A 12,500-nucleotide genomic window follows, 5' to 3' on the forward strand; every position below is an offset into this window, starting at 1 on the left:
CAAGAGCGCGCGGGCTAACTCCTCTTCGTATCCGTATCCAATAATGTCCCCGTGCCGCCTCGCCAGGAAGTGCTGCCGGACAGGAAGCGGGTGACCACGCGGAGCTACCTGCCCATCGAGCCCGTGGACACGGACACGGGGAGGAACTACAGCTGCGTGGCCACCAACCTGGCCGTGCCCAGCGGCAAGGCCACCACCGTCACCCTCAACGTGCACCGTAGGACTCCGCCCGCGCATCGCACGCACACACACACACACACACACACACACAGTAACCGCACCCAGGGGGTTTTAGAACATCGTTACTGTCACACAAACTCCTGTTTGGAGCCCAACTTGAACCACGAAGGGTGAAATGTAGAATGAGCATCAACGATTGAATTACGAACGTTTTAATATGAAAGGCTTCATGGTCACGCAGTCTCATTTTCCATTTTCTCATTTTCAGTTCCCAAACCTCCCTTAAGCCTCCGCCCCCCGCCTCCTGGGGAATTGCAGCTGGTCCGTAGCTAAATATTTGATATTTTTGTTTCGTTCGATCGGTACACGGAAAAAGTACATTAAAAAAACACATATAATCTAAAATAAAACACACGATTTCGATTAGAGCCAAGCATGGTGAGACTTTGTATGTTGCGCCCCCCGCCCCCCCCCCGATTACAAGTTTTAATCGCAGAAAAACAGAAAAAATGTGATTCAAAATGGGCAAACCAGCGTTTTTCAAGAAACTTCAATGGGAAATAATCCTTCCTGAGAGACAATAAATAATAATAACAATAAACCAGTAATATCAACCATTTATTTTATGTATTATGTATTATTTATTATTTTCAAAATCGGGAAATTCGTTTGAAAAAAATTGTGATTTGATATTTTTTGCCGTAGCTATAGCCAACGGCCTCGGTGCAGAGGAATAGGAGAAGGATGGAGGCTTTGTTCACAGTGAAAATGCCGTTAAATGCATTTCGATGACGATAATCATGCGTTTCCGTACTCAATAATGAAATCGTAGTGCGTCCGTAACCTCGGGAAAAAAAACCCTTTCTGAAATGTCAAATCAAAACAATTCATTGCGACTACATCAACACAAACGTGCGGGGGCCGCCGCTCCGGATTAAGACGGTTGGCCCCGAACGCGGTGGTCGAAAATGCACGACTTGACGTCGCGCGACTTCGCGACGAACGCGAACATTTTTCGCGAGCGGTCATTTCGATTCACCGCTCATCGGGGTCGATTCTTCGGCATCTTTATTTCTTTTACGACCCCGTTGGGTTTGAAATGCACGGCCGGCTTCGGAGCTGTTGTGACAAAATGCGAAGATGCGAGTAGCGGAGATTGATCACGCGTACGGAATTAGGCGATGAACTTGTTCTTTCTTTTCGTTTTGTAAGTTATTGTTATTCCAACGCGTTGGGGTCACAATCACAGAGCTCTCCGAATCAGGTTCAACCTAGATCGGTTAATTTGGCCAAGTACATTTTCATGTACGAGGAATTGGTGGTTGTAAGGATTGCTGCATTGCTGTACAGACAATTGGCATAAAAATGAAAAACAAATATTTTGAAATATACAAAAATGCAATTCTATGCAGGATAAGTTAATTTAATGGACAGAAGCTGGTGCTAAGTGGCAGCGTGTTTGATCTGTGGGTATAAAATATAAATATATAGATTATACACCGCACAGGATGGTAAATAGGTATAAATAATACGCATTGATAATGAATATGCATAAGTTATTCCTACGTTATTACAGTGTAATTACAATGTTATTACAGTATTATCACAATAGTACTTCTCGTGAAGTTATAAAAAGTTTTATTGTTTTTCCGTATGTTTAGTGTAGTACTGTGGTACTAAACTGTACAGGATACCGTACAGGATGATAAATATGTATAAAATATTAGTATTATCACAATAGTACTTCTTATGAAGTTATCAAAATTTTTATTTTATTTATAATTTTTTCCGTATGTTTAGTGTAGATACTGAACAAATGGTACTAAAATGCCCCCCGTTGCACAGAACATCTATTATTATTATTGTTATTATTATTATTATTATTATTATTATTAATAATAATAATAATAATAATAATAATACTTGCTGCATGAGAGTATAAAGACCAACCCGGCGTGTCTTTCCTCCGTCTCTCCAGACGCCCCGACGGTGACTCTGTCCATCGAGCCTCGTTCGGTCCTGGAGGGCGACCGAGTCACCTTCTCCTGCCAGGCCAGCGCCAACCCCCCCATCATGGGATACAGGTCTGCCTTTTCCTCCTCGGTTTCCCCCCCTCTTCCAAGAGCGGCGTTTTTGTATCTAAGCTGGTGTTTTTTGTTTTTTTTTACTCCAGGTGGGCGAAGGGCGGCGTGTTGCTGCAGGGCGCCAAGGAAAGCGTCTTCACCACCAAGGCCGACCACTCCTTCTTCACCGAGCCCGTCTCCTGCCTGGTGTTCAACGCCGTGGGCAAGACCAACGTCAGCATCCTGGTGGACGTGCACTGTGAGTTCCCGCGCCGCCTTCACCGGGGCTCCCCGAAACGCCTGTTTAAAAGCCGCCTCCGCCGCCGCTGGCCGTCTCAGGACGGAATTAACGATTGGTTGAAAAAATGAATGTGATAATCATCGAGCCATTTGTCGCCAGTCGGCCCCATCCTCCTGGTGGAGCCCCAGCCCCAGACGGTGGACATCGACTCGGACGTCAGTCTCAACTGCAAGTGGGCGGGCAACCCTCCGCTGACCCTCACCTGGTTCAAGAAGGGCTCCAACATGGTGAGAAGTCTCGCTCGGCGTCGCTCTGGCAAAGGGGGGGTTGTTTTGCGACAACGAGCACGTCGCCTGCGCTCATACCACGTCTGCTTCCAAAATAACACGGAAATTGGACACATCACAAGTGTGGAGTGTTCTCTCGAGCCGCGTCACAACTTGATGTAACACACGTGTCACAGATGAGGCGTGAGCACAGACTCAGACCATTGGGGTTGATTGAACACAATGATTCATGTACAGTAACGATCTACAATTCTCTGCGTTCTTATGTGTCGCACACGCGGGATATCTGGTCATTTTGCTTTGGTGTTTGACGTTTGTTTGTTGCGGCTCCTCGGATGGGATTTCTCTATTTGGGATTTTCTCCGATAGCCGCGACGCGTCGGTCACCTCGCTCCTCTGTCACCTCCGTCGTACATTATTCATCTCCTCCCCTTTCCTATCTCGCTCTCATTTCCTTTCCTTTTTCCTTTCCCTCCCTCCCCTCCGTCTTATTGCTGGTTGCCTAAAAGAGCGCCGTCCCTGTCGGACGAGAAAACCTTTTATCTCCCGAGAGGGGATTTTGAAAAAAAAAAAAACAAAAAACAAAAAAAAAAACTTTACAATTTTCCCAAGATGAAATAACTCGTTTATCGGCTCCCGGGGACCCGAGATGCCGGCGGGGACGCCGCGAGGATCCTCTTTTTTCGCCGCGCGCGGACCCCCGAAAGAGAAGGGCCGTGGAGCCGCGGGGGTGCCTGGAACTCACCCTCCTCTCTCCTCCTCCCGTCTGAACCTCCTCCCCGGCAGGTCCTGAGCAACAACAACCAGCTGTACTTGAAGTCGGTGAGCCAGGCGGACGCCGGCCAGTACGTCTGCAAGGCCATCGTGCCCAGGATCGGAGTGGGGGAGACGGAGGTCACGCTCACCGTCAACGGTCAGGAGCCGCTTTCAAAACCGTGAACTCTGAACGCTGTGTTGTTTTTTTTTTGTTTTTTTTTTCTGTTTTTGTTTTTTTCGGGTGGCGGGCGCCGGGCCGGCTTTCACACCGAACACGCCCGACGGAGCGGCGAGAACGCACCCCCCCCCCCCCCCGCGACCTGGTGATTTCGCGACTGCGGGGGCCTAGGACGCAGCCCGCGCGGCGGCCGCTCGGGCGGAGGATCGCACTCGTCGGGTGCGCTCACGGGTTCGGTGTAAAGCCGGCTTCGCTGCCTCGGGTGCGTCTACGGGTTCGGCGTAAGGCCGGCCCCGTCGCGGCGCCCCGAAAGTCGCCGTTCCGCGGCCGCCCGGCGTCGATGCGAGCGGGACTTTTCATTACGATGGCGACGATGAATCATGATCTCGATTTTAATCCTTACCCCTCCCTCAGGCCCCCCCATCATCTCCAGTGAGCCCGTCCAGTACGCGGTGAGGGGAGAGCGGGGAGAGGTGAAGTGCTACATCGCCAGCACGCCTCCGCCGGACAAGATCGTAAGTACATGAAAAGATTAAAAAAAAAAAAAAACGGAAATACCCCAAATAATGTTCATTAGTCAGAGAGAACTGGATGAAGCACGTCCACGGCCCCCCGTTTCCCCTAAAACGCTCGTGAATGTGCCGCCCCCCTCTCTCTCTCTCTCTCTCTCTCTCTCTCTCTCTCTCCTGTTACTGGAAAAAAAAACAAAAAAATAAATAAAAACAACCGCGGTGACTCACCTCTAAAAAAACTCTCCCCGAATTCCCCCCCCCCCCCCCGTGACATGCCGTTTAAGCAAAGCGCCGCTGTAACACTACGGAGCTCCGCTTTTAGCTCCTGCGTCACACGACGTATCGGCCCTGGGTGCTCTCTCTCTCTCTCTCTCTCTCTCTCTCTCTCTCTCTCTCTCTCTCTCTCTCTCTCTCTCTCTCTCTCTCTCTCTCTCTCTCTCTCTCTCTCTCTCTTTTATTCCCCAAGTCAGGCTGTATCACGGGGACACGGCACGGCCACAGCCCCCCCCCCGTACCAGGCAACCCCCCACCCTCCCTCCTCCTCCTCCTCTGCAGTGGCTCAATGACGGATCTGTTCTGACTCACGGTGCGCACTCCTCCTCCTCATGCGGGGCGCGGGGGCCACGTTTAAAATAAATAAATAAATAAAGGACGTATTTAAAAAAAAAAATAAAAAAATAAAAAATAAAAACGGGAGATTGGGAGCGTTCATGAAATATGGAGGGCGGGGAAGGATGGGAGCGGTTGTCCCCGCGTAAAAAGGAGAGGAAGACGCTCAAAAGCGGGACGGGATAATGGGAACATGTGTGGCCTCGTGCATTATTAACCCGCCGCCCCGCCGCGCTGCTGAATTATACAGCCGCTTTTAGCGCGGCTAAAGTCGGGAGGGAAGGCTGTCAGCTGTCGCTGACTCAGCCCGAAGTCGTCGTCCCCCAAAATGCACGCACGCACACGCACATGCGGGCGTCGCCTTCCCCCAGCGCGCCGCGCCGGGCCGGGGTGCAGCGACAGACCGTCACCCCTCTTTCGGAAGTCACGCCAGGTGTTTGCTTACATGCGCCTGTGTCCTTGATGTCGGTTTATTTATGCAGTCTATTTCGGGGCCCACCTTTCGGAGTCTGTGTGTGTGTGTGTGTGTGTGTGTGTGTGTGCGCGCGTGCGCGTGCCCGTACGTTTGTTCCCGCGCCTTAGCGACGGACGCCCCCAAAGGAGTGCTCTTCTGCGTCCCATCTGTCGGTGTCTCATTGTCTTATTGTTATCCTCTGATTGGCGGAGGTGGAAAAACACCGAGTCACGCACTTTGACTGGGCATATTGTGCACCGGGTTCATTTCCGATTAAGGATCGTACTTGCAGAGCACACACCGAATTTGACGTCCGTCCGTGACGACTCTCGGGGAACGCGACGGAGTTGTGGAAGGTGACTTGAAAGACGGGAATTCCAGAGCAAAAGAGAGCGAAACTCTTTCTACGCCCCCCGTTGTCGCGCGGAATGAAAGGAATTTGGTTTGCAAATCTTCATTTCTCATCTTCACACCGCTCAGGTATTCAAGAGATTTGTTTATGGATGGATACATGATAGAGAGATAGACAGACAGACAGACAGACAGACAGACAGACAGATAACTGGATGAACATTTAGATAAATAGATTGACGAACAGATAAATAGATACTTCACTGAAAATTCTGTGTGTGTGTGTGTGTGTGCGTGCAGGTGTGGGGCTGGAAGGAGAACGTGTGGGAGAAGGAGAAGGGAACGCTGCTGGAGCGCTACACGGTGGAGCAGAGCAAGCCGTCGGCCGAGGGCGGCGGCGTCCTCTCCACGCTCACCATCAACAACGTGATGGAGTCCGACTTCCTCTCCACCTACAACTGCACCGCCTGGAACGCCTTCGGCCCCGGCACCATGATCATCACCTTGGAGGAAACTGGTGTGTGTCGTTAAAAATAAATAAATTGTGCGTGTGTGTGTGTGTGTGTGTGTGTGTGTGTGTGTGTGTGTGTGTGTGTGTATGAGTGTATGTGTATATGTGTGTATATACATACAGTATATATATATATATATATGTATGTATAAATATATGTATGTATATATATATATGTGTGTGTGTGTGTGTGTGTGTGTGTCTGTGTGTATGTGTATATATATATGTATTATATGTTGCATATGTATGCATGTGTTATATGTTGTATATGTATGTATGTGTTATATGTTGCATGTGTATGTATGTGTTATATGTTGTATATGTATGTATGTGTTATATGTTGTATATGTATGTATGTGTTATATGTTGCATGTGTATGTATGTGTTATATGTTGTATGTGTATGTATGTGTTATATGTTGTATATGTATGTATGTGTTATATGTTGCATATGTATGTATGTGTTATATGTTGTATATGTATGTATGTGTTATATGTTGTATATGTCTGATGTGTTATATGTTGCATATGTATGTATGTGTTATATGTTGTATATGTATGTATGTGTTATATGTTGCATATGTATGTATGTGTTATATGTTGTATATGTATGTATGTGTTATATGTTGCATATGTATGTATGTGTTATATGTTGCATATGTATGTATGTGTTATATGTTGTATATGTATGTATGTGTTAAATGTTGTATATGTCTGATGTGTTATATGTTGTATATGTATGTATGTGTTATGTGTTGTATATGTATGTATGTGTTATATGTTGTATATGTCTGATGTGTTATATGTTGTATATGTATGTATGTGTTATATGTTGTATATGTATGTATGTGTTATATGTTGCATGTGTATGTATGTGTTATATGTTGTATATGTCTGATGTGTTATATGTTGTATATGTATGTATGTGTTATGTGTTGTATATGTATGTATGTGTTATATGTTGTATATGTCTGATGTGTTATATGTTGTATATGTATGTATGTGTTATATGTTGCATGTGTATGTATGTGTTATATGTTGTATATGTATGTATGTGTTATATGTTGTATATGTCTGATGTGTTATATGTTGTATATGTTTGTATGTGTTATATGTTGTATATGTATGTATGTGTTATATGTTGCATGTGTATGTATGTGTTATATGTTGTATATGTCTGATGTGTTATATGTTGTATATGTATGTATGTGTTATATGTTGTATATGTATGTATGTGTTATATGTTGCATGTGTATGTATGTGTTATATGTTGTATATGTATGTATGATTGTTATTTCCGCTGAGACTTGCATAACGGCAACAACACCCACGGAGCTGGGCTTTTGACACTGATATAGGGCGACCGCCCGTCCCGGAATGTCCGGGTTCCTCGGGGACAGCCTACCATCCCAGCGTGTCTCAAGGAATCTCTGAAACAAACGAATATGCCCCGGACAAATAAGCAGCACGCGGGTTAACGGCCCATTACGTTAATTTAAACAGAAAACACTCGGCCCTTTCCCCTTGCGAATACTAACGCTGCCCGCGCTCTGCCCTTGCCGCCGTGTCTTCCCAGTTACCGCGGTTACGGTACCAAGGTTTTGTTATATTATTTATATGTCAGTGTTTTCGACCAAATTTGCCAGGATGTAATAATTTATGGAATTCATCGTCGGTTCTCGCCGGAACGCTCCACTCAACTCTGCCGCACTCTGAATGTTGCGATTTATGATTGATTTATACGCGGTGACGAAAGGTTCGACTCTTTTTTTGAAATTCGGCTTTTGGCGAATCATCCGGTTGAAAGGCGTCAGTTCCGTTTATTCGGTGAAAAAAAGCGTTGATTTCGGTTAAAAAGCGCTGATTTTGGTTGGTTTGAATCATTCGGTGTTACGCACGGTGGGCGAGGGTGGACTTCCCGAACGATGCGCGACGGTCAGAAGAGTCCATTCAGCTCGGAGTTGTGAACACAGTTGTCCCCAAAAACCATTCGCTTCTGTCAAAACGGTTTATTTGGACGGAATGAAAGGAGGGAATCAGTCACGTTCAACCTCCTTTTTTTTTTTTCTTGGTCCTTGGTCTTTAATTTGGCCGTCCAAAGATAATGGCTTGGTGAATGTTTGAAACCGTTCTTCCGTTGTGTTGCATATCCTTTTTTTTTTTTTTTTATTATAGTTTTTTTTTTGCCGTTTCGAGGTCACTGATCATCCCTAAAGCTGGTCGTAATTATTTATAATGATGTGAGCCTACAATACAATGTGAACGGAGGGCATAATTGTGTATTTAACCAGTATGTTGACTCCCACTGCTGACATTAAGTTCCAAGTTTATAACGTAATGTTGTGGTCGTAGTAACGTAATGTAAACGTAATGGTGCTGAATGGTGGTCTTGTTACAGTGGTCTCGTAGAACGGTGGGTCAGTGGTTGAAAAATAAATACAATAAATTAAAAATAAAGAAAAAAAAAATATCCAAATATAGACAAATAGCCAAAAATACAGAACTCAAATATCCGTTAATATATACAGATTATACAAAGGCGATTCTATGCACAGGATAAATTATTTGTGTAGGAATACATGAATTATAAATGATTACTACTATGTACTTACTACTAAGTTATTACGTGGTGTTTTAACAGTGTTATTACAATGTGCTGCACAAATAAATGCCTCCTCGGGCCTCTCACTCCCCTCCCTCCCCCCCTCTCTCTCTCCCTCCACTTACCACAGAGGAGGTTCCGGTGGGGATCATCGCCGGCGGGACGGTGGGCTGCACCATCCTCCTCTTCCTCTGCCTGCTGGTGTTGGTGCTCATATTCTACCGGCAACGCAAAGGCAGTGAGTCTCCGCCCGGAAAAAAGACGTGTTTTATGTTTTTTCCTTTTTTTTTTTTTTTTTCTCCGACCCGGGCCACATTAAGAATTAATTTCCCGGAAATTAATTTCTCCGGATGTCAAGACGATAAGATGGAGAGGGGTTCGATTCGGGCCCGCGGGCTTATCGGCTTTCAGAAAGTACGATGAATGGAGTTGGTGGAGAACAAGGGGGAGCTGCGCGCATTCAGTCGTATTTATTGATTGTCATGTTGATGAGTGGTGGCTTTGGGGTGGGCTCACCGGTCCGCCGGCGCGAGGACGGCTGACCGCGAGCCACGCTGGACAAGCCTCGGGAAATGAATCGCAGTTTGTCGGACATTTCGGTGTGGTTGATGTGGTTCGTTTTTTGAGGCAAGACGTTTGAACATCCATAAGTCGAAACAAGCCACCTTTTTTTTTTTAAGTTACTACGTTTCTATTCCAACAGCTACGAGTAACTACTTTACTTTTGCTAGTCAGAATGTATCAGGTACTAGATACCAGTAACTAATCCAATCGTGACTAGAAACTATTTCTATGTTACTACTGTAGTTTCTAAAAAAATAATATGAGGCCTTATTCATGAGGTACTACTGCCTTATCCCATTGTTACTAGTAACATTTACATTTTTACGAGCAACATTTTAAATCAAACGAGCTGATTTGAATAGTAATTTCTCATGAATGGTAAAAAAAATAATACTGATTACTGGTAAAACTAATATTTGTACTAGTAAGAGCAGGAAAAGGCACTAGTCACATATGAATAATAACTAGCACTCAAATAATAATAGTGACTAGTAAAATTTGTTGGTTATAGTAACAATCAGAATAGATACTAGTCGGCGCCTGATAGGATTCAATGATAAAAAATTGGCCAAATATATACTAGTAACAATTGGAATAGTTACTAGTATCTGATAAATAAGTACTAGTTCCTAATACATTTTTACTATTAACTAATAACTAAAATAGTTATTAGTAACTGTTGGAATGGCAACTAGTAACTCAAATATAAGTGCTAGTTTGTCCTATGGATGAAATGTTAATCCAGTGTATTTCTATGGGATGACTCGTGGAGAACGCGCTGCACGCACACACACACGCGCGCACGCACACGCACACACACACGCACGCACACACACACACACACACACGCACACACACGCACGCGCGCGCCTCGCACCATGTGGAAGTCGGTAGCCTCTGAACTTTCGGCCGGCGCCTTTAAAGTTACGTGGTTTATCCAAGTTTGCTTCGCCTTCCTTCCAGGTCGGCGCGGGGTCACGCTGGGTAAGCCCGACATCAAGGTGGAGACCATCAACAAGGAGACGCACAGCTTGGAGGAAGACTCCGGCAGCGTGTCCACGGCCTCACGCATGGTCAAGGCCATGTACTCGGTGAGTCGCCGTGGCAACGCAAACACAGTGCGTGTGTGTGTGTGTGTGTGTGTGTGTGTGTGTGTGTGTGTGTGTGTGTGGCCTGCAGGTGTAGAAGGACAAACACCGTCAGAATGATCTTGATCTCATGGTTCACTGGTTGCCTCTTTAACAAACTAACTCAATAACTGGAATATATCTGTTTTTTTTTTTTTTTCCTGACTTCCTCCCGAATTCTCACCTTTTTTTAACCCCTTGCTCGCTTCCGTTTTGTCACTCCCCCCTCCCCCTCCTTGCCCTCCTCCCCCGTCCGTATTCTTATCCTTTGCTTCTCCCCCTTCCCCTTCTGTTCCGTCACGACTCCTCCTCTCCCATTTTCGTCCGTTACTTTTTTTTGTTTTGTTTTTTTTCTTTTCTTTTCCGTTTTTTGTTTTGTTTCGTTGTTTGACGGTTTAGTTTCTCCCCTCTGTGTCCTTCTCTCCCTCCAACCAGCCCTTCAAGGACGACATTGAGCTCAAGTCGGACTTGCGCAGCGACACACTCGACACTCGCCAGGAGTACGATCTCAAGGTGAGCAAGGGACACTCTTGTTTGTGTGTGTGCGCGTGTGTGTGTGCGTGTGTGTGTGTGTGTGTGTGTGTGTGTGTGAAGATGGACCAATGTCATAAATCAGACTCAACATTTTATGACTACAAACCTTGAACATGGCGTTATAAAACATTGAGCAACATTTTTTTTTTTTTTGGGGAAATGACAAATTCTATTACATTTATATGTATTATTTAAATTGCTATTGTATTTTTTCTCAGTCATAAAGATGACGTCACACTGAGTCCATAATCGCGTCCGTCAGTTGGATACTGACCCCTAGTGGTCGTAGGATGAACTGTGTCTGACTATACCATTCCAAAATATGTCAGGGAAAATGGGAGAGCTGGTTATTTTTCCAGTATAACAGCGAGGAAGTTTGACGAGCTGGACATTTACCATGTGTGCCGAATGAGAGTTTAAAACTCCCTTCGTATAGTCTTTGCAAAGTGAAGATAATTATTTTTTTTTTATACGCACAAGTCACTTGGTATCGTATGGTGTCCTACGAATGGTCAAAAATGGCCGCAGTTGATATATGCTGTAAAAAATATACATTTTGCCTCGACGGGACTGGGCGTCTCCTCCTCGGTGGAGCGGTCGTCTCCTCCGATGACACCGCCCCGTGTCCCCCGAGGCGCGAGAGGTAGACCCGTCGTCCCGGCTAGGCTTCAAGCGGAGCGTCTAAAAAGACGGCACGGCCTCCGATGCAGCGCGCCGCCGTCGGCATCGGCAAAAAAATAATAATAATAATTACAAGGGGGATCAGTCAAAATCAAAGTCATTGTTGAGAAGATGATTGATTTTTGCCCCCCGGAGGAGGAGGGATGAGTGAGTGACGCAAGACAGAGACAGATGCTTCAGTCGGTTCCCCTTGTCTGTCTTTCTTTCTCTCTTTCTCTCTTTCTCTCTTTCTTCCCCTGCTTTGAGAGCCATGTAAGCCGGCCACGCTAATGACTTAGTCATCCGGATCACTCGCATACTCGCTCGCTCGCTCACGGGGAGGACCACGGAGGGGATTTGCTGAAAACAAAGGAAGAGCATTTTGTATTCAATTCAGTCGACGTTCCCCACAAAAAAAAAAAAAACACATCAAACTTGCCAAAAGGTTATTCGGCGTAACATTTGGGCAACGTTGTTTGGGAAATTACTGTGTCGGGAAGCACCAGACGTGGTGAGATCATCCGAACAACCAGTCCGGCTGTTTCATGCTCAGGGGTCCTCGATGCGCACCACGTCCCTGGCAAATACCGGGTCCGCTTGGCGTCGGATGCGTCCCGCTTCTTAGAACCCCCAACGGCGTCGTGAACGCTCCCGACCAGACCTATGGCACCGGCATCCGAGGGGAAGCTTCCAGAGTGATTCTCTTCATAACTTCTCCAATAGGAGTTATTCTACCTTTGGTGTCTGCGTCCGCTGCTCCGATCCCGCGGTGTGTGCCCCGAGGTTGCGTTTCGGGCCCCGTCAGGTTTTTCTTTACACGTTGCTTCCCCTCGGGGGACCAAAGGTCGTTTTTTTACCGCTATTATGCGGAT

The 12,500-nt window shown here is 46.0% G+C and overlaps 1 protein-coding gene across 1 annotated transcript in view; it reads left to right on the forward strand.

The window, feature by feature from the left end:
• The window catches only part of kirrel1a (kirre like nephrin family adhesion molecule 1a), a 35,073-nt gene that overhangs the window by 20,974 nt on the left and 1,599 nt on the right, over window positions 1-12,500 (forward strand). Inside the window, exons 5-14 of the mRNA XM_080022822.1 lie at window positions 67-217; window positions 2,159-2,264; window positions 2,354-2,502; window positions 2,644-2,771; window positions 3,558-3,684; window positions 4,120-4,220; window positions 5,932-6,148; window positions 8,874-8,981; window positions 10,271-10,398; window positions 10,870-10,947. Of these exons, the coding sequence (XP_079878948.1) occupies window positions 67-217; window positions 2,159-2,264; window positions 2,354-2,502; window positions 2,644-2,771; window positions 3,558-3,684; window positions 4,120-4,220; window positions 5,932-6,148; window positions 8,874-8,981; window positions 10,271-10,398; window positions 10,870-10,947 (1,293 nt within the window). The remainder of the gene's footprint in view (window positions 1-66; window positions 218-2,158; window positions 2,265-2,353; window positions 2,503-2,643; window positions 2,772-3,557; window positions 3,685-4,119; window positions 4,221-5,931; window positions 6,149-8,873; window positions 8,982-10,270; window positions 10,399-10,869; window positions 10,948-12,500) is intronic.

This window comes from Zeus faber (assembly GCF_960531495.2).
Source record: "Zeus faber genome assembly, chromosome: 22".
NCBI lineage: Eukaryota > Metazoa > Chordata > Actinopteri > Zeiformes > Zeidae > Zeus > Zeus faber.